At 46.0% G+C, this 22693-nt stretch overlaps 1 protein-coding gene across 3 annotated transcripts in view; it reads left to right on the top strand.

Annotated features, from left to right (window-relative positions):
- CACNA1A (calcium voltage-gated channel subunit alpha1 A) overlaps positions 1-22693 on the top strand; it is a 236061-nt gene that overhangs the window by 117882 nt on the left and 95486 nt on the right. For all 3 annotated transcript variants that reach the window (XM_065874591.1, XM_065874592.1, XM_065874589.1), the window contains exons 6-10: positions 1140-1333; positions 16154-16257; positions 17354-17469; positions 18062-18118; positions 19597-19686. In XM_065874591.1, coding sequence (XP_065730663.1) covers positions 1140-1333; positions 16154-16257; positions 17354-17469; positions 18062-18118; positions 19597-19686 — 561 coding nt within the window. The remainder of the gene's footprint in view (positions 1-1139; positions 1334-16153; positions 16258-17353; positions 17470-18061; positions 18119-19596; positions 19687-22693) is intronic.

Below are 22693 nucleotides of genomic sequence, written 5' to 3'. Positions count from 1 at the left end.
AAAAAAAAAAAAAAAAAAAAAAAGAATGGGCTGCAAAGCCTGTATGTAGGCTATATATAGCCTATATATAAATACATCACATTGAGATATATTTTTGTTTAGTGGGAGCTTGAGTTTACACACTCAGCTGTTTGATTTTTTGTCGGACAGTGTCACTCTCTGAAAACCTCCAAAAGTATCGTTCACTGGATAGAATCCCCTCATATCCGCGGCTCTGGTCCAATGGGGAAAAGCCTGGGATATTCTGTGCTCCCCTAACTCCCCCAGAACAGCTCCCTGAGCCCAATACATCTCAAGAAAATAAAATTAGTCAGGCTACAGAAGAATAACACAACACAATTGACAAATTTGTCCTAATGGAAGTCTGGAGAACACTGCCCCCAACCACCTCAAAATGCACACAGCACAGTTACCAAAACTGACTGTATTGGGGACCTTAAAGTGCATGTCGACAGATCTCAAAGGGCAGAATAATACAAAACATATCCTCTGACCACAGCACAATTAAGCTGGAAATCAAAGTTTTTGGAAATTAGGAGACATGCTTCTTATTTGTGGATGCAATGGTAGGATGTCTGAGATTTGCTTTAAGAATATTTTAGTGACAAGGTAAAATATTTTAGTATGGGGAGGGGATGTGGATGAAACAAGATTAGCCCTGAGTTGATAAATGTTGAAATTGATGATAGGTACAGGGGAATTCATTATATTATTCTATATTTTTGTAGATATATGACAAATTTTTAGTGCTTCCTGGTTATCCATGAGTCAAAGAAGAAATAATAACGGAAATTGCTAAATATTTTACTTGAACGATAATGATACTAATGCATGACAGAATTTGTGAGATGCAGTTAAAGCTGCATTTAAAGAGTAGTTTATAGCCTTAAGGAACATTAATTCATCCCAAAAGTTAAGGAAAAGAACAAAAAAGGAACAACGCTTAGAGAAGAAATTAATGAAATGAAAAACAATGAATAGGTCAACAAAGCCAAACACTTTGCTTTTTGGAAAAAGACTGATAAATTCATCTCAATAGCCATTTTTCTTCAACAGCATTGAATCTTCGCTGGCTCCTGTTTCTCAGAGCCGGTTTTGCTGGCCCTTTCCCCTGATTTTTCTCCCCTTCCCTTTCATAGATGACATTCAGGGTGAGTCTCCAGCTCCGTGTGGGACAGAGGAACCTGCCCGCACCTGCCCCAATGGGACCAAATGTCAGCCCTACTGGGAAGGGCCCAACAATGGGATCACTCAGTTCGACAACATCCTATTTGCAGTGCTGACTGTTTTCCAGTGCATCACCATGGAAGGGTGGACTGACCTCCTCTACAACGTAAGTGACAAGGGGTCGTGGAGAGCCAGGACCAGCCAACTCCTGAGGCTGCAGTGGAGGGAACCTGAGCCGGGGAGGCAGCCGAAGGACAACTCAACACGGCCCCCCAGGAGAGCCGGCCTAAGGCTCAGTCCTTTGAGGATATGGGAGTGTTGTCCTCAGAACTCTAAGTAGAGAAGGGCCCTCGGGAGATGGAGATCTAGAGGGCACACAGATACTGAATAATTTTTAATTGCACAAGTTTTCAAATATAATTTTAGATTTTTGAATATGTAAAGGTTGTGTACGTTAAAAACCAACATAGATGAGAGATAGAGAAGTGTCCTTGAGCACCTATGCAAAGGGGCTCTGCACTGGAGCCCTCACTGGCCCTCCTCCAGCCATGCCCCTCCCTATGGGGCTGACAGGAAATGTCTACCAGGAGCTAGTGCCACCACCACTCCACTTTCTAGATCACATTTTGAGTCATCTTAGATCCTAGAATTCCCTCCCCAAGCCCAGATTCCATGGACTTGAATGAGATTCTTCCATGGGTCTGTTCTCTGACTACACCGCCCACTTGTATCCCCTGAGGGCCAAGGGTGTCCTTGGGGTGGCTGTTGGCACAGATGTGGCTGGAGTTTGGACATGCAAGGTGGTGTGTCCATGCATGTGTGTGTGGAGCACCCCCTCCCCTGCCTCCAGGTGGCAGGCCATGGTCAAGGGGCAGGGAAGCCTGTCCCCACGCCATCATCCAGTGCAGACATCCAGATTCGAAATTCCAGACTGACCTTCCAAGTGCTTATGAAGGTGTGTTTGTAAAGGAGACACATACAGCACATTTTATTTAGGAGCTTTTAAATATTTACACATATATATGGGCCTCGGTTGGTACTCTTGTCCTAGGTCTTGAAAATGTTCAGTTCAGGTCAGAAAAGATGTACACTCCTACCTGCCCCCCACCTTCCATCCTGCATAGCATCTCTAGGAACAGACAGCAGATTTGAGATGCTCAGGCTCTTTCTTGGCCCTGACCTGCAAAGAGCTTGGGCTAAAGGCTACATCTAATTGACCAAAGCTTGCTTGGGCTCTAGGTTTTTTTCTTTTCTTTTTTTTTTATTCTATTTATTTATTTATTTTTGGCTGCATTGGGTCTTCGTTGCTGTGCGCGGGCTTTCTCTAGTTGTGGCGAGCTGGAGCTACTCTTCGTTGCAGTGTGTCGGCTTCTCATTGCGGTGGCTTCCCACATTGCAGAGCATGGGCTCTAGGCATGCGGGCTTCAGTAGTTGTGGCTCACGGGCTCTAGAGCACAGGCTCAGTAGTTGTGGCACACAGGCTTAGTTGTTCCGCAGCATGTGCGATCTTCCCGGACCAGGGCTCAAACCCGTGTCCCCTGCACTGGCAGGCAGATTCTTAACCACTGCACCACCAGGGAAGTCCCTAGGTTTTTTTTTCTTTACAAGGCTGTTGCAAGAGGAGGCTTCAGAGGGAAATGAACCCTCCTGGGAGTGAAACAGAACTGGGAGACAGGAAGGTAAGGAAACTTAGGCAGGGAGTGGGGGTGGAGAACAGGAGCTAAGTAAAGTCTGAACATGGAAACAGGTTATATCATGGGGTTGGACATCCAGAAAAAGGGTCCGAGGTTCATAGGAAGACAATGGAGATGAGCTCAGTGGTGGATGAGGAAGTGTGAGCAGGGACACGAATTTCCAGAGGGTTCTACAGTTGTAAGCACCATCATCTTAGGGGATATTTGCCCTGGAAGCTTAGAGCTGAATCACCTTGGAGGAAGCAAACTCGGGGGAAACAGTTGAGAGAATAGAGTCAGGCATCAGGCTGCTTGGGTTCCCCTCCCGACTCCACCACTTCCTTGCTGTGCAACCTTGGACAAGTCACTTGGGCTCTCTGTGCCTCCATTTCCATGTGTGCAAAATGAGGAGAAGCACAGTCCTACCTCACAGGGCACAAGGACTGAGGGAGGTGAATATATGTGAAGATTTATAACAGTGCATGGTCCAAATTTGTAGGCCAAATTTTCCACCCCAAAGGGCACTCCTTTTAAAAATGTAAATGAATTTTTCAGTGTGAAAACTCCAGCAGCGCCTGAAGAAGTGGAGTGAGCCATTGGGTCCCACTTTATTTGCCACTCTCACCCCCCTGGTGACTGCCACTAACTCAGAGTAGCCTTCTAGAATTTTCCATGCACTTACATCCCACAGTCATGCACTTACATCCCACAGGCATGCTTTGGGTGGAAACCCAGGGAACAGGAATTTGAGCCTGATGCAAGCCTAGAGCAGTGATAAATTACCACAAACCGGGTGGCTTAAAACAACAGACATTTATTACCTCACAGTATGGAGGCCAGAAGGTGTCAGCAGGGCCAGGCTCCCTCCAAAGGCTCTCGGGGAGAATACTTCCTTGTCTCTTCCAGCTTCTGGTGGCTGCCAGCAATGCTTGGCATTCTTTGGCTTATAGATTATCTGTTGTCTACTCGAATACCCCATCTTCACATGGCCATATTCTTATAAGGACACCGGTCGTATTGGCTTAGGGCCCACCCTACTCCAGTACAACGTCATCTTAACTAATTACATCTGCAGCAACCCCATTTCTAAATAAGATCACCTTCTGAGGTCCTGGAAGTTAGGACTTCAACAGATCTTGGTGGGGCAGGGGTGGTGGGGACATAATTCAATTCATAACATCTCCCAAATGAAGTGCTTGCACCTGAACCCTTGTCTGGGGCTTCCTAAATTAAGGCAACCTCCCCCCAACCCTGAAACACAACCACTAGGACAACTCATTGCTAAGGGCAGGGGCTAAGTGGCATCTTTGAGTTTCTGCTGACAAGGACAGAGCTATTGCTTTTCCAGACTCATTTGGGTCCTGCCCTTGTGCTCTGCCATTTGCCAGGCCTGCCCTAGGACTCCCTTAGCTCCATCCAGCCACAGGCAGGCACAGTGTCTGGACTATCTGTCCTTTATGCTTGTGCTAGAGCCAAGCCCGTGAGCATGACCTCACCATCCGCTATCAGGTGAGATCCATGGGAAGAGTCCAGAAGCACCTGATCCAAGCATCTTAGAATCCACAGGCACAGATGCCAGATGGATGTCATCCAGCTGGGTGGGCAGTGCTTTATGATCCCAACATCTCATTTCTTTTCTCGGTATCATTGAAATCCATTTGTTTATTCCATAATTACTTACTGAGTGCCTACTGTGTGCCGGGAAATGATCAGGTGATCAGGGACAACACAATGAAGAAGACAGACAAAAATCCCCATCCTTGTAGGGGAGACAGATATGACCAATAAACATTATAAATAATAAGCTACTCAGAAAGTGGAAGATAGATGTTAAGCAAATACATAATGTGGGACGTGGTGACATGACCTGTGTCATCCTATGAGGACAACAGCAGGATAAAAGGACAGGTGTTGGGGTGTGGGGGCTAGTTTAGGGCAGGCAATGAGGGAAGGCTCCCCAGAGGAGGTGACATTTCCACAGAGATGGAGAGAGCCAGGCAGATGTTTGGGGGAAGAGCGTTCTTGGCAAAGGGAACAGCAGCTCGCCTACACGGTGTGCTGGGGCCCCATCCAGGTTTTTCCCTTTTCAATTTGTCTCTTTTCTTTCCCACTTGGCTTCCTGGTTAAAGTGCCTTTTAGAAAAAGCCTAACCTTAACTAATCAGCACCCCGTCGAAGATTTATATCGGGATGTGCACCCCAGCGTTATTTGTAAAAATAGAACAAAACTGGAAGCAACTGGTTAAATACCGTATGGTCCCTCCATATGATGGAGTATCATGTCATTAAAAATCATCTGTTGGGAGAATATTTAAGGATGTGGGGAAATGCTCACCATATAATGACAAGTCGGGGGGGGAACTGATTTTAAAAAAAGAATCAAGGTGAGGTAAGCCTTATGTCTTAGTCACCTCTGGCTGACATTACAAAACACCATAGACTGGGCAGCTTAGACAGCAGAAATGTACTTTCTCACAGTTCTGGAGGCTGGAAGTCTGAGATCAGGGTGTCAGCGTGGTCCGGTTCGGGTGAGGGCTCTCTTCCTGGCTTGCAGACGGCTGCCTTCTCACTGTGTCCTCACATGGTGAGGGCAGAGAGAGAGAGAGCAAGCTCTCTGGGATTAGTGACTTTTACAAGGACACTAATCTCATCGTGCGGGCCCCACTCTTATGACCTCCTGTAACCCTAATCACCTCCCAAAAGCCCCATCTCCAAATGCCATTACATCGGGGATTAGGGCTTCAACACATGAATTCGGTTGGAGAAGGGACACAATTCAATCCGTAGAACCTTATAATCTCAAGTGTGTAATTTTGAAAATATAAGGAAAAAGGGCTGGAGTCCGCTGTACCAAGATGACCTTTAGGTAGTGGGATTGGGGAATCTTTATCTTCTTGATACTTTTCTATATTGTCAAAATTTTCTACAATGAGCACAATTTACTTTTATCCTCTTTTTTTTTTAATTGAAGGATAGTTGATTCACAATATTGCATTAGTTTCAGATGTATAGCATAGTAATTCAGTTATTTTTTTGCAGATTTTATTCCATTTTAGGTTATTACAAAATATTGAATACAATTCCCTGTGCTATACAGTAAATCCTTGTTGCTTATCTATTTTATGTATAGTAGTTTTATAATTTACTTTTATAATCAGGGAGTGCATTTAAACTTGTCTTGCTAAGAGTTTAGGAGGAAAAAGATTTTTGGTTACTCGTAGACCAGGAGATGGGGAGGAAGGACAGGAAAAAGAGCATCTTCTGGGTGCCCATTGTATGCCGGGTGTTTTTATCTTATATTACCTGTCCAGAGAGAGTCCACATCAAAATATATAAGTTACTTATTGATTGACATAACAATAATAAATGGTCATTTTATTGCTTTATTATTAAATAAACAAAATAAGTGAAGAAGAGACAAATCTTCCCTACAAAAGAATTCCATTTAATATATATAGACAGTCCCCCTCCGAGAATGGAGTTTAATCTTTCCCCCACCCCCAGTTTGAGGATAGGCTGGACTTAGTGACTCACTTCTAAAGAATAGCATAAGGAAAGGACATATATCATTTCACAGTGGAGAAACCTAGAAGACACCACCTTAACCAAGTGACAAATTTTGACATCCCAGTGGATGTGTGATCATAGGATCTTTGATTTAATATGATGAGGAGGGAACCTCACCTCCGGGGTTTTCTTCTCAAAGACTCATAACCCCATAATCGTAGGCAAAACATCAGACAAACCCAGATTGGAGGGCGTTCTGCAGGATACCTGAGCAGTTCTCTTCAAGACAGTCAAGGTCGTGACAAACAAGGAAAGACTGAGAAACTGACCCAGACCAGAGGAGCCTAAAGAGGCGTGACGACTAAATGAAATGGTGGATCCTGCATGGGATCCTGAAAAGGGGGCAAACCCAAATAAAGTCTATAAATAACTGGTGAAGGAGAGATTACTGTCACCCATTTTACAAATAAGACTCTGGTTGAGAAAGTTGCCGGAGGTGGCCAGACAGGAAATGGCAGTACCAGCCTGCAAGCTCTGCATTCCTCTTCCCTGTGCTCTGAGCTGAACCCAGAGAAATAGATATTGGTGGAGAGGGGGAGAGAGGTGGGGGGTTGAGAGAGGGAAAAGGAGGGAGGGAGAGAGGAAGGGCCGGCGGGAAGGAGGGCAGTTAATTTTCAAAGGAGGAACTTCTTAAAACTCTCACTAAGTCTGGGGCAGAAAGATGGAAGATTGGAAGCAAAGAGAATCCACGTGAAAGAATTTTAAACCTTGTTGAGCCACAGACCCCTTTGTCAGTGTAATGATTTTTAAAGTCTAATAAATTTAAAGACTGGAGATGGTGAAGGAAGACAAATGTACTGAAATTGTTATAAAAATATTGTTAAAAACAGATTGGGGACGTCGTTTTAGTGTTTATAATACATTGCCAACAGGACCTGGCAATGAGTCAGATGACCCCCATAATTTCATGGGAGTGTTGAAGCTAAAAGATTTTGTGGGATATCTGTGAACTACATGTGATTTCTGTGGGTGAGGGGCATCACCGGTTCTGCCCACACTGTTGCAGTTTGCTGCCTCCCCTCGTAATGGAAGAAAATGCCCCACTTTCTGGTGGAAATTAGGGGAAGTGAAGGATTAACTTTTTCCCATGCAAATTCACAGACTCCCCAAGGATTCCCACCCCAGTTGAGCCTGAGGGAATCTCGCAGTGATTTCTGTGGTTGCTTGGCTAGGAAAACCCTCCGAGGAGGTTAGCAAGTAACTGAAATTCTCGCTGTCCGTGTCTGACTCAGCCCCCACCACAAGTTACCCAATCCAAAATGTCAAGAGTGCCACTGTGGAGAAACTCTGCTCTAGAAGACCAGGGATCCTTGAAGATGGGGCATTGAGGCATCCCTGGGCATGGTGGACCTGCCCACATTATGATTTTGTAGTGGGATGAGTGCTTATCCAAGCCCAAAGACCACAAAGGCAAGTATATTGAAATTCTCTGCCAGAAGTGTGGTCCGAGTCATGTCTAACTGCCATAAAATGAACCTCAGTCAACATAGCCGAGCTCTACCCTTGTCCTGGACCTCTGAAGGACCCAGAGGGCTCCTGTGCCCATTCCTGGACCTTCCTGGGGCCCACGTTGGATCTGGGCAGCCTTCTGGAATCCTAATGGGCTATCAGCTATTTCCTCTGTACCGCACTATTCTGGGTGTTTCTCTGTGCACCAGCCTGTGACTCCTTGATGGTAACCTTCTAAGGTAGAACCTTAAATAGTCCCATTTTACAGATGAGGAAACTGAGGGCCAAGGCCACACACAGGGAGTTAAGGTTGGAATCCAGCTCTGACTCAACACCAGTTCCCTCAGAATCTGCTATTTGCTACCTCCCATGGCAAACAGGATGGAGGACTGGCTCTCTGAGCTCAAGGGGGCGGCATGGGGAAGCCCAGGAGGGCTGCACTGGAGCCATTTGCTGGAGACAAAAGTTGGTGGCTCTGTGTGTTGCTTGAGCAACAGGCAGCCTTATTTCACAAGGACCCCCTCACCATATGTGCATGCGTGACTCAAAAACAAAAAAAAATCAGAAATCACCTCCACCCCACACAGAGGACATACCCAACATGCTTCTCACTGAATGAGCTAAAACAGCCTGTGGGTGCAGTGTGGGCGATGGGACTTGCCCTCTCTTAGTTGCTACCAGGGTGGGGAGAGGAAGAGTCTGGGGCCCTGGCAGGACCTGTACACCATTCCCTGAGAGCCTGCTGCATCCCTACCATCTTCCTTGTATCATCAACTGATCCATAAAACAACCTCATGAGGGGAAATATTTTTAGGTCCATCTTCCAGATGAGGAAACTGAGGCTCACAGGGATGCAGTGACCTGCCAAGATCCCCTAGTCAAGGGTAATGAAGTCAGGATTTGAACCCAGCACTGGGCAATAACTGTTACACTCCCTCCCTCTCTCTATGATTCTCACCCTCTCTGTTTTTTTCCCCTCTCTGTCTTTGTCTCTCTTAATTCTTGGTCTCTCTGTCTCTCTGTGTTTCTTCCTGTCTCTCTCTCTTTCTCTCTCCTCCTTTCCTTTCTTTGCCTCTTTATTCCTCTCTCTCCCCCACCTCTCTGTGCTTTTCTCTGTGTGTTTCTCTTACTCTCTATTTCTATTCCTCACTTAATGGCAATTAAGAAAATGGTAAAACTGTGCTTAGTTGATGATTATAAATGCAAGTCCCTTGACAAATGGTCACTAACGGTTGAAACTGATCTTTGACCTAAGCCCTTGTATAATTCATAGATGTTTATTTTGGCCAACATCAAAGCATCAGATCTGGGGGAGTTTAGATCACACATTCATTCAACTAACATTCATTGAATGTGTACTGCATGAAGGCAACGTTCTAGGCACCAAGGATATGCAGCAAATGGAAGAGACAAAAAACCCCTGTTTGGGGGGAGTTGACGTTTTGGTGGGAGAAGCAGGCAGCCGACAAGATAATTAAGAAAATTTTATATATATGGCAGAATCTTAAATATTTTAGGCTTTGTGGGCCATGCAGTCTCTGTCACAACTACTCAATCTGCTTTCGTAGCACAAAAGCATCCACAGGGAATATACATAATGAATGGGCATGGCTGTGTGCCGACCAGCCTTAATTTACAGAAACAGGTGGCATGTGTGGGTGGTGGTTTGTCAACTCCCGTGTAAGAGGGTGATGAAAGCTCAGGTGAAAAATAAAGCAGTAGAGGGGCTGTGGATCCTCAAGGTGAGAGGTTGACGTTCTTCTAATAAGACCTGAAAGAGGTGAGGGAGAGCCATGTAGGTATGTCAGGCAAGAGAGACCCAGGTGGATAGGACAGCCAGTGCAAAGGCCCTAAGGCAGGAGTGGTTCTGGCATTTGTGAGGAGCCCATGTGGCTGGAAGTGAGGGAGTGAGGGTGAACAAGGGAGCTGAAGAGGCCAGGGGAGGTGACAGGAGACCTCAGAGGCAGAAAGACCATATAATTCGCTGCCCAAACCAGGATAATTTTGAGAGTGAATGGAGAAAGGAGAACTCAAAAAATAATTAACAGGCGTTGCGTGATTTAATAACAGGTACAAACTGGGACAGACATACGACCTCCCTCATGGCCACTGTGGGGCTTTGGCTGTTTCACAGTCAAATCCACCCCATTTTTATCCCTTATGCTGGGGAGTTGGGTGTTCTCTTGAGCCGAGGTTTGTTGTTTTTTTACATCTTCTATACTTTTTCTGACTGAACCATGCTCCAAAAAATTAGAGGAAAATAAGCCATAAAACAGAAGGCACTTAAGGATTTTACTGAGACTCAGCCATTTGTTTGATGAGTATCGAATGCTTGCTAAGCGCCAGGCATCACGCTAGGTACCAACAGTGTGGGGGTGAATCAGTATTTTCCCTCTCCTTTAAGGCTCTCATGGGCCAATTGTTATAAACAGAAAATACTATGTAAGTGCAGTGAAGGAGTGAGGTAGAAAAAAAAATCTGAGGGATACAAGCCAGAATGATGGGTCTAGCCCCAGCTGTGCCATCCGCACCCTGTGTGAGCCAGGCAAATCATCTCCCTCGGCCTCAGTTTCCCCATGCACTGGAGATTCTGGGAATCAAGGGGTGTTGGTTGTCAGCTCAAACGGGCTCTACTAAAGTGACCGTTGTTGTCCCACCTGCCTCTTCGTTTCCCAGGGAAACAGCCTGATCACTGGGACTTGGGATAAATACATTTCCCTGTCATTGTTATTATTTAAACAATCCACCCACAGGGACTTCAAATGCAAATGCATATATTGACAAAATGATTCAGAAAGCAAAACCTGCTTGGAAGTGAATGAGAGTTCTGTCTGTGCTGTGAGGAGGGGCAAGCCCTTTTGGCTGGAAGGCTTCTCTGAGAGGGGGCACAGTAGAATGAAAGGCTGAGTGACAAGAGGGAATTAACCAAGTCAAGATGTAGAAGAAACTGTCTCCAAACAGAGGCTCAGAGGACAACCAGCTCATTGTAATCTTGAACCTTAATTTCTCTGTCAGATATACAGGAAACATTCTTTTCCCCCATCTGCCTCCTGAGAGCCATATAAAAGTCAATGAGAAAGTGATATTTGAGAGAGATCTAAAGGAGATAAAGGAGTGAACCAAGGAAATATCTGGGTGTATCAATCAGGAAATCTAGGTTACGCTGCGGTAACAAACATTCTCCAACGTCACTGTGATTTTCACAACAAATGTCTTTTCTGGTTCATGCTACATGTCCAGTGCAGGTTGGCAGTGAGGAAGAAGGGAGCTATACTCAGCAGAGTCACTTGGGACCTAGCTAATGGAGCAACCAGCACCTAGAACATTACCAGTTGGTATTCCAAAAGGAAAGAAAGCCCTGGAGGGTCCCACACTGGCAGTTCAGTGCTCTGGTCCAAAAGTGACTTAGGTATTTCCACTCACTCCTCATTGGCCAGCACTCATCATATGACCCTCAGCCAACCACAGGGAGACAGGGACAGGCCATCTTGCCGTATCTCAGGAAATATTTAGTGACAGCACTAATGAAGAATATCGTTGCAGGCAGTGGAACTCTTCGAGCCTTGGGAAGAAAGACAAGGCGATCTTGCAAGTGTATCTTTCTGGTGTTAATGACTTTGACAAGCAAGCAATTTCCCTCCTCCCCACATCCAGACTCATGAGCACACCCACGCTTAACCTGAACTGCCAAAGGATGTAAGACCCGGGATGGGAGGTTGATGTCCCCCACATTCTGTGCTATCACAGAACGGCCAAGGAAGCTCCAGTCTTTCGGCTTGGGAAATATATTTCTCATTTTTCTCCTGAGCAAACCCCAGGAAGCCCACCTACTGATCAAAAACTGCACCCAACCCTCTGCCAGCTTCTTCTCTGTGAGTTGTTGGATCCACAGCATGGAACTGAGTCATTTGGGCTAGATTGGAAAGAGAACAAGCGTCTCTAAAATCAGGAAGCAGAACCAGTCCCCAGGGAGGGAAAATCAAGACAAGGGAGGAAGAAGGAGAGAGGAGGGAGAAGGGAGCACAGCTTGGGGTGGAGGATGTGGGCTGTGTGGGGAGCCACCTCTCATTCAGTCATTCAACAAACATTTATTGGACACTGCATGCGTGTCTGGCATTGTGATAGGGAATATAGCAGTGGGAAAAAAAACACAATGTCCCTGCTCCATATGGAATTGACAGTGGGGAGACAGACAATGAGCAGGAGAAATAAGTATAGAGGAGGAGATGCACTAAGGGAAGAATAGAGCAGGAAATGAGATTAGAAATGAAGGTGCAACTGTAAGAGGCCATCAGGGAAACCCTGCCCGAGAAAGTGGCCTTTGAGCAGAGATCTGAAGGAGGTGAGGGAGCCATGTAGGAAATTGGGGGAAGAGCATTCCAGGCAGAGGAAGCAGTAGGTGCAAAGGCCCTGAGGTGGGACTGTGCTTGGTGCGTTTGAGGAGCTATAGGAAGGCCATGTGGCTGGAGTGATCCAGGGGGAGAATGACAGGAGAGCAGGGCCTGGAAGTGATGGGGTCGGGAGGTAGCACCTCTGCCATTTAGTAGCTCAGTTACTGTGTTCTTTGTCTGTGGCGGACATCACCAAGTACCACAACTGGATGGCTTAAAACAACAAAAATGTATTCTCTCACAGTTCTAGAGGTCAGAGTCCCAAATCAAGGTGTCAGCAGGGTTATACTCCCTCTGAGACTCTGGGTAGAATTCTTTCTTGCCTCTTCCTGACTTCTGGTGGTGACTGTCAGCCCTCAGCACTCCTTGACTTGCAGCTGTGTCCCTCCAATCTCTGCCTCCATTGTCACATGGCTGTCCTCTCCCCTGTGGGTCCCTGTCTTCACCTGTTATTTCTTCTTCTTAAAAGGACACCAGTCATAGTGGACTAGGGCCCACGATCGTGACTTCTTCTTAACTTGATGGCAGCTGCAAAGACCCTGTTTCCAAATAGGGTCACATTGAAAGGTACTGGAGGTTAGGATTTCAACATATCTTTTTTTGGGGGGGTGGGGCGTGCCATGCAGCATGTGGGATCATAGTTCCCTGACCAGGGATTGAATCTGTGCCCCCTGCATTGAGAGCATGGAGTCTTAACCACTGGACCTCCAGCGAAGTCCCTCGACATATCTTTTAGGGGGGATACAATGCAGCCCACGACAGGGACCTTGGGCATGGGACTTTACCTCTATGTGCCTTAGTTTCCTCCCCCGGGAAGATGGGGAGGATTACATACCACCTTTTGTGAGAGGATTAAATGAGCTCAAGTAGGCTGAGGACCTGGCACTGTGAGTGTCTTTTATGCCGGGCAGCGTCATGGGGCCAGGTGGTTCTAAGCATATCAGGGAGCTGGGGTGTGGGCAGATCCTGGGGTGGAGGGGCTGCCTTGGTACCAAGGGCCTCAGCCACTTCTCCCAACCAGTCCTGCCCCTCTTCCCCCACCCACCCACTGCTCCGTCTCCATCCCAAACCTGCTTCCCGAGATAGCCAGACTTTTTTCTTCTGTTGGCCGGTGCAGGCTTTCTCTCCCTGGGCTCTAGTTAGCCCTGAGAAATGGTAACGAAAAGGCCTCAGCCACAGCAACATCATCAGAGGGGAAAGCACAAAGCCAGTCCTGCCTTCTGTCCACCCCTGTTCTGCTGACCCTTTTCTTTCTTCCAGAACCTCCAAGAAGCAAAGCATTGGAACTCTGTTAGAACAAGGGTGTGAGCAGGGGACTGGCATATTCATTGTCCCCTGAACCTGTCTGTGTCCATCACGGAAGTTGGCTTTTTTGGTTGGTTTGTTTTCTTTTTTTTTTTAATTATTGTGGTAAAATAAGCATAACCTAACATTTACCATCTAAACCATTTTTAGCTGTCCAGCTCATTGGCATTAAGTGCATTCACTTTGTTGTGCAACTGTCACCACCATCCATCTCCAGAACTTTTTCATCTTGCAAAACTGTAACTCTGTCCCCGTTCAACACTAACCCTCCGTCCCCCTCCCCCAGCCCCTGCCCACCATTCTACTTTCTGTCTCTGTGAACTTGACAACTCTGGGAACCTCATATAAGTGGAATCATACAGGTTTTCGTCCTTTTGTGTCTGGCTTATTTCATGTAGCATAATGTCCTCAAGGTTCATCCATGTTGTAGCATGTGTCAGAATTTCCTTGCTTTTTAAGGTAAAATTGACTTTCTTTAAAAAAAAATGAAAAACTTTTTCTTGGTTCAAGTAAAATACACATATAGGACACTTCACAGATCACATTTGATGAATTTTTACAAACTGAACACACATGTGTAACCAGCACCCAGATCGATTAGGAAACAGAACCTTCTCAGCCCCAGAAGGTCCCCCTCGTGTTCCCTCCAGAGTCACTACCCTCCCCAAAGGATACTCCATCTGGACCTGAAACATCATCAACTCTTTTGCCTGTTTTTTGTATTTTGCATGAATGGAGTCTTACATATATGCTCTTTTCTGTCTGGCTTCTTTTGCTTGATGCCAAGTCTGTAAAGTTTCATGTGGTGGATGGCAGTCATTCATTGCACAATATTCCATTTATCTTCACTCCTGTTGAGAAGGGTTCAGTTTGTTTCCAGTTTGGAACTGTTATGAAGATCACCACTATGAACATTCTTGCATGTGTCTTTGGCATACACAGGTTCACATTTCTGTTGGATAACATCCCCGGAATGTAATGCTCATGACATAGTGAAGGTGCGTGATTTAATTTTAGTAGAAATTCCCAACCCATTTTTCAAAGTGGTTGTACCATGTATTATGGATTGAATTGTGTCCCTTCCAAAATGCACATGTTGAAGCCCTAACTCCTAGTACCTCAGAATGTGACTTTATTTGGAAATGGGATCATTGCAGGAGTAATTAGTTAAGATAAGGTCATTAGGATGGGCCCTAATCCAATATGACTGGTGTCCCTATAGAAAGGGGAAATTTGGACACAGAGAAAGACATGCACTCAGGAAGAAAGTCATGTGTTGATGAAGGCAGAAATCAGGGTGATGCATCTACAAGCCAAAGAACCACCAAAGATTGTCAGCAAACCCCCAGATACCAGGGGAGAGGCATATTCTCCCTCAGAGCCTCCGGAAGGAACCAACACTGCTGCTACCCTGATCTTGGATTTCTAGCCTCCAGAAGTGTGAACCAATAAATTTCTGTTGTTTTAAGCCACCCACTTGGTGGTTCTTTATTACAGCAGCCACAAGAAACTCATACACCATGTTACCCTCCCATTGGCAGCATGCGACAGTTCCAGTTCCTCCACAGATTCACAGCACCAGTGTCAGTCGTTCTCATTTTAGCCTTTCTACAGGGCAGCAGTAGCACTGAAAGTGCTTTTAAAGGTGAGCTTTTAAAGCCACATTTGGGCCCCCCACCCCCACCCCCCCACATTCTGCAGATGCCATAGAGCTGATGAACCACCAGAAGCCTTCCCCAGCACAGAGATTAAGTCCACAGGCTCTGGGTCCTGGCCACCTGGTTCAAATCCCATGTCCACCACTGTCTAGCTCTGTGAACTCATGCTGGTAATTTTGTCTTTCTGGGCCTGTTTCCTCAGTGCATGACAATAACATAGGGACATCATGGGAATTAAACGAGTAAATAAGCCAATGTAGGTAATATGCTTAGAGGAGTGTCTAGCACAAATAAGTACTTTTTAAGTGCTGGGGTTTTTTTTTTCTTTCTTTCTTTCTCTATTCTTGATTTTCTTCCCCTCCTCTCACTTATTGGCACAGTGTTCTGTTCTCCCAGAGAAGAATGTTCTATTTGTGGACTTCGTCCCCTGAAAATTGATCTGGGCATTTCTGGGAATTTTTCTGTGGTTGACATTGAGGCTGCAGGCAATAGAGGAGGGAGACACTTAAGGAAAAGGTTCACGGCCCTGCCATCTGGCTTGGTGATTTAACCTGATTATCAGACCCTGCCATCATGACTGTTTGGGGGAGAAGGGAGGGAACTGGGGGTTCATTTCTACATTTCAATGAGCTTTTTTACCTTCTCCTCCTGGAGTTTGATCTGTGGAGTCCTCCTGAGTTTCATGCTGGTTTCTGGTCCTGTGAGGACTACATGATTAGGAGGGGGCTTTGTCCTTCTAGTGGTACCTCTGGAGTCTCCCCCACTGGTTGATCCTGTGCTCTCTCTCCCTCTCTGGGCTACCAGAGCTCTAGGACTCCACAGGCCAAGGGCATTCGAGGACAGAGTCCCAGGAGAACAAGAGTTCCCCCTTCCTTCACCTGTCAGGTCATACCTGAGTCCCACTCAGTGCTCACCTGCTTTCCTTCCTCACCCCCCCCCCATAGAGCAACGATGCCTCAGGGAACACTTGGAACTGGTTGTACTTCATCCCCCTCATCATCATCGGCTCCTTTTTTATGCTGAACCTCGTGCTGGGTGTGCTGTCTGGGTAAGTCTCTGCTATTCCCCCCATCCCACTCCCCTTCACCATCTTTTTCCCAGGAAGAGGCCATCATTCTCCAGGCAGAGAATAGGCCTCTTCTATTGCTTTGGGTTATTAGACAGTTATCAGCAAGCCATGTACAGGTGCACAAGTTGTGCACTGCTGGAAGCACCCAGTGAAGGGACTCATGGGAGGTGAAATCCAGCCCAGCCTTCACTCACCAAGCTGTGCTGCTGGCACTGAGCTACCTCCACCCAGGGGGTGGGAAGCCTCTTTGTAATTTAGACCTCTCACTTGGAAGGTTTTCTCAAATTTTTCAGGCCCACAACCCAAAACACAAGAAAAGTCTATAGAGCTTTAATTTCTATAATTTATATTTTTTTAAAGAAACAATAGGTTGGGTTCCCCCCTCCCCTATTTTCCAAATATAAAATCGTAGCATACAATCAACCACGCATTTTCATGACACACATTGTCCCCTACCCCCAAGATTGTTTTTCTGGCTTAACCATAAGTGAGTTTCATTTTTCTCACTACAAGAAGTCTGGGGACTGGTTTGGTGGCTCCATGGTGCCATGATGGACCCCAGCGTCTTCTAGCTTTCCACTCTGACATCCTTTTGGAGACTTCCAATCTCATGGATGCTTCATGGTCTCAGGATAGCTGCTTCATGCTCACAAGATAGCCATCTCACATTCCAAACCAGAAGAGGAAGAAGGGAAACTGGAAAAGTCCTATATCACAGAAGTGAGGCTGCTGCAGAAATCTTCAGCTCATGTGTCATTAACGTAATTTAAGAGGGATGAAACTATTCTTTAGCCAGGAGTACAGAGAATGAGAATGGGGTATGCAGCCAGCAGTGGTTGGCATGGCATGGTTTATGGTTTTGTTTTTTTTTCTCTAACTGGGTGCAGTTGTTGGGAAATGTGGGAAGCTGGCAGAAATACCCACTCCTGTAATATTCTGATCTTCTATCAGAAGACCTGATTCCTCTTGTTGAAATGCACTGCCCTCCAGGGATTCTGAATCCCCAAACATACACACACACAGACTCCCTAAAATTTCTAAAACAGCCAGACCTGACTCTTCTGTGCTTCTTCAGGGAGTTTGCCAAAGAAAGGGAGCGGGTAGAGAACCGGCGGGCTTTTTTGAAGCTGAGGCGGCAGCAACAGATTGAACGAGAACTCAATGGGTACATGGAGTGGATCTCGAAAGCAGGTGAGGCCCTTTCATCCTGGGACTCAGGAATTGAAATCCCAGGCCACGGAGCACACAGAGAGTCATGCATGCAGTTTGGAGATGGATGAGGGAAGGGTCATGATGGGAGGAGAAAGAGGATCTGGACTGCTAGTTCCAGTTTTTAGCAACAAGAATCCAGCGGGGTGAAGCCAGGATAGGACATACATAACACTTAAGAGCTTTAAAATCAGACATTGGGTTAGATCCCAACTCTGCCACCTCCTAGCCATGCAGCTCACCTCCCTGTGCCTCAGTTTCCCTGCCTGTTAAACAGAGATAATGAGAGCACCTACCTCATAAGGCTGTTTGAGGAGTCTCTAAGGTAATCCAAGCTAAGTCAACCTAAGAAGAGCAGTGGGAGGTAGGGATGATGTTGGCTTTAGGACCATCGTTGAAGTGGGGCTGGGAGTCAGAAGCAAGTGAGCAGCACATTTCTGGATGATTGAGTTGTCACTCAGCAAGGGGAGAGTAGAGTGGCCAGGAGGACCCTTCTCCTTCCTGGTCCAAGGGAACCCATCCCCAGGAGAGTCCTCCAGACGCTGGAGCTTAACTATGTGCTCTTCCTCTTCAGAAGAGGTGATCCTCGCCGAGGATGAGACCGACGGGGAGCAGAGGCATCCCTTTGATGGTAACTGCTCTGAACCTGGCTCCAGGGGTGGGGGTGGGTCCCAGGGGACACAGGAGGAACCGAGGCTGGGGGGACAGGCTACTCCATTCTGAGGGGCTTCCAGGGAATGGATGTTCAGGGCCCAGGTATGCCAAGAACAAACACAAGACCAGGTCAGGCTCAGGAAGATAACGGGAATGGTGGGAATCTGCTTCCTCGAGGAATTTCAGGACCTTAACACGGGGTTTCCCTTTCTTGCCTGCCCTTTCTGCTTTGACCATGTGCCCAGCTACTTCTGCTTTGTGCCTCCATTTTCCCCATCTGTCAAATGGGCATGATAATAATCATACCTACCTTAGTTGATTGTTTATGAGGATTATATTAATTATTGCAAATAGAATGCATAGGACAGCGTCTGGCTCGGGGTCAGCCCCACTTGTGCTCACTAAGTAAAATAAATAATAATAATTTCACCAATGGGAATTCCCTGGCAGTCCAGTGGTTAGGACTTGGTGCTTTCACTGCAGTGGCCCGGGTTCAATCCGTGGTTGGGGAACTAGGATCCCGCAAGCCACACAGCACAGCCAAAAATAAAATGAATTAAATTTAAAAAAAGATAATAATTTCAGGGCTTCCCTGGTGGCGCAGTGGTTGAGAGTCCGCCTGCCGATGCAGGGGACACGGGTTCGTGCCCCGGTCTGGGAAGATCCCACATGCCACGGAGCGGCTGGGCCCGTGAGCCATGGCCGCTGAGCCTGCGCGTCCGGAGCCTGTGCTCTGCAACGGGAGAGGCCACGACAGTGAGAGGCCCGCGTACTGCAAAAAAATAATAATAATAATTTCACCAAGAATCCAGCTTACTATTAAGGACAGTTGTCTCACATGTTAGAAAGTTGTCTAGACAGAGCAATGACTTTGGATTGAAGAGACCAGGAGTGAAAAGGAAGGAAAGGAGCTGGGGCCCTATCCCAGTAGGTTACAAAATGGATTTTGTGGGGAGGGAAAGAGATTACCCTTGGGGGTGTCTAAATCACTTTATTGGAAGTATATGCCTGTACTCACTGTCCCCTGGCGAGCTCTTGGGGGTGGAGAACCTAAATACTGAGGAAGGGCTTCCACAGTCCCAGCCCACCTAGCAAGTGTGCTAAAGGTTAAGGGGTGGGCTGTTTTCATAGGAGTCACTACATATCCAATCCCAGGGCTCCTAGAGGGAAAATGATAGCTGAGAGCCCAGACTTCGAGTCAGACTGAACTTGACTTGGTTCTCATCTTTACCCCTTGGGCAAAGTCATGTAACCTCCCTAAGCCTCTGTCTCCACATCTGTGAAATGTGCAATGCTCTTACTTTCCACCAAACCAGACCACCACGTGGGTAAAATCCAACCACACATAGAAAGTCCCCGGTAGAGCCCAGCACCCAAAGGACACACTCAGTCGATGTCATTTTTGTAGCAAAAAGGGTAACGTCTTTTTCTCTTGCCATGTTTCCATTGTTGGAGCTCTGCGGAGAGCCACCATAAAGAAAAGCAAGACAGACCTGCTCAACCCCGAGGAAGCTGAGGACCAGCTGGCCGATATTGCCTCCGTGGGTAAGTCCTCCTGCTGCCGCCTGGCAGTCGTTTACTACTGATCGCCCTCGAGATGGAGTGTGAGAGCTTGGGGCACCAGGCTGCCTAGACCTGGGTCTTGGTTCTGCTTCTTCCCACCTGTGTCCTGGGGCAGATGACATGATTATGAGAATAACAACAGAGCATGTCTTTTCATATTATTGGGAGGAGAAATAAAACTAAATAATCTACATATAGGGACTCCCCCTGACAGTCCAGTGGTTAAGACTCCGCACTTCCACTGCAGGGAGCACAGGTTCCATCCCCGGTCGGGGAACTAAGATCCCACATGCCGCGTGGCGCGGCCAAAAGAATAATAATAATAATCCACATGGAGCATTTAGAACAACATGAGGCAGAGAATAAGGTCCCCGTGATATTGGCTGATATTATTATTCATTAATTATTTATGAATAATATTATTATTGTTCATTAGTTCTCATTGAGGGGCTACGTTTATTAGGTGCCCAACTGTGAACAAGACAGAGACCAAATCCCCACCCATGTGGATCTTGCCATCCAGGGCAGAAAATAGATATTAAACAGGTCATTACACAAATAAACCTGTAATGATAACAGCACTTCAGAGGAGATGCCCCGTGCTCAGCCTGCTCTGGAAGAGTGGAGTGTGGTCAGGGAGGGCTTCTCAGAGGAGGTGACAATGAGAACTGAAGGGTAGGTAGGAGTTCACCATGGCAGTGACAGCAGAGAGAAGGCTGTGCTCAGGCTGTTGCTGTTGGTTATCTCCAAGGGCAGCGTTTGAGGTGGGAGAGGACATTGACTTCTTTCCTTCTCACCCCTCTTGATTGAGACTGTGTTGCTTTCGATCTTTTCCAAGGAGACTCTACTATCTTTTGAAATGGGTTTTTTAAAATTCCGATTATGAAGGGAATTCCCTGGCAGTCCAGTGGTTAGGACTCTGCGCTTTCACTGCCCAGGGTATGGGTTCAATCCTTGGTGCAGGAACGAAGATCCCGAAAGCTGCATAAGTACAGCAAAAATAAAATAAAATAAAAATTCCAGTTATGAAGAGTGGGTGGGGGAGCTTCCAGGCAGGGGAAATAAGACAAAACTCTGAGGGGAGAAGGCATTAAGGCTGATGGGGTATATGGAGCATAGAGGCAAGGATGAGAGAAGGAGGGAGGGAGGAGGGAATTCAAAATATACGCGTGTTTCTGGGACTTCCCTGGCGGTGCAGTGGTTAGGACTCGGCGCTTCCACTGCAGGGTGCACGGGTTCGATCTCCGGTCGGGGAACTAAGATCCCACAAGCCTTGAGGCACGGCCAAAAAATAAAAATATACGCATGTTTCTAATCCCCAGGAACCAACTACTTCATACTCTGCTTTTTTCATTCACCCCTAGCTTATAAGCTTACTGCTGAGTTTCAAAATGATTTCCGTCACTGTCCGACACTCCAGAGGGTGGCTACACTATGGTTTGCTCAGCGTGGCTTTATTATATGGTGTTTGAGTTGTTTCCAATTTTTGCCCTTACGAGGAGCACTGCTGGGAGCATTTACGTACAATGACTCCCCCCACCCTTTGGGTGGATTTCCTTGGGGATAATTGTAGGATCAAAGATATTAACAGGTTTTCAACCCATTATTCACAGAGCCATTCTGAGTTTCAAGAACACTGAACCCATTTATAAACAAACCTGCCAAGTATTCAGACACTCACGGATTCTCCCACACCGGCCATTGCCTATTACCCGTTTAATTTCCTTTCCCAGTTAAGTCGGTTTGTAATGATACCTTAAAGCTTGTTTTCATTTGCATTTTTAATTTCTAGCCAAAGCACTCTTTTCCTCGTAATGATGAACAAGTCCTATTTCCACTTGTGGATACATCTGTTTCTCTCCCTCCAGCAAATTCAGGAATTGGAATGCCCCATAAATGCTCTGTGAATTTGATCCATTACATCTGTCCAACATCTTTTCCCATTTAGGTTGCTTCCATTTTTCTAATCTGTTTTGTTATATTTTGATAAGCAAATATTTTTTGTCTATACCACATTTATTAAATGTCAGGCACTGAAAAAAATAGGGTACCCAAGATCTCCTCTATGGATAAGATTGGGTACCTGTTCTTAATTAACAGGGAGATATTATTTTTCATCAGTCCTTCTAAAAAAGATGAAAAAGTGATACCACCCAGTGTTGGCAACGATGAGGAGAAATGGGCATAGCCATTTGCCATTGTGAGGAATGTAGGTTGCAGTGTTGGTGATGTATGGTTTGGCATTATTTAATTATTGATGTTTATATTCTTTGACCTAGAATTTCTGCTTCAAAACATTTCTTCACATATGCAAAAGATCTATGTACCAACCTCTTCTCAGCAGCACTGTTTCTGGTACTCAAAAAAGTAAAAACCAGAAACAACCCGTGTGCCCCCAAATAGGGAGATGGTTAAAGAAATTACAGTATTTATATACAATTGAATACCCTGCTGCCAGGAAAAAGAATGGAGTTGCTATGGCATGGAAAGATGTCTGAAATATATTTTTTGGTGAAAAAAAGCAAGTTGTACAACAAAATGTAAAATGTGTGGTCCCATTTTTAAAACAAAATTAAGAAGTGTGAGAGGTACTTAAAGATGTAGAAATTGGAGGGATTGCAAAGGATTTTCACTTTCTCCATGACATTGTTCCTGGAATGGATGGATTAGTGACAGGCATTACTTTTGAAATCAGAAAAGTAATTAGGTAAGTTTAAAGTTACTTAAAAGCAACAGAGACTAATTATAAGGAGTCTAATAGCTATACAAGGCAGGAAGGGATTTGTCTGGTGGAAAAGCAAAGAAAGCTTCGTGAAGGAGGCGTTTTTTAACTGGGCTTCACGTGCAACGGGGAGAGTGTTATTAGTTCACTGGGGTCACCATAGTAAAATAGCACAGACTGGGTGACTTATTTTTTCAAAACAGAAACTTACTTTCTCATAGTCCTGGAGGCTGGAAGTCCAAGATCAAGGTGTTGGCAGGGTTGGTT

This window comes from Phocoena phocoena, chromosome 3, assembly GCF_963924675.1.
Source record: "Phocoena phocoena chromosome 3, mPhoPho1.1, whole genome shotgun sequence".
Classification (NCBI taxonomy): Eukaryota; Metazoa; Chordata; class Mammalia; order Artiodactyla; family Phocoenidae; genus Phocoena; species Phocoena phocoena.
The sequence above is the reverse complement of the archived record's forward strand: the minus strand, read 5'-3'. Positions and strand labels throughout refer to the sequence as shown.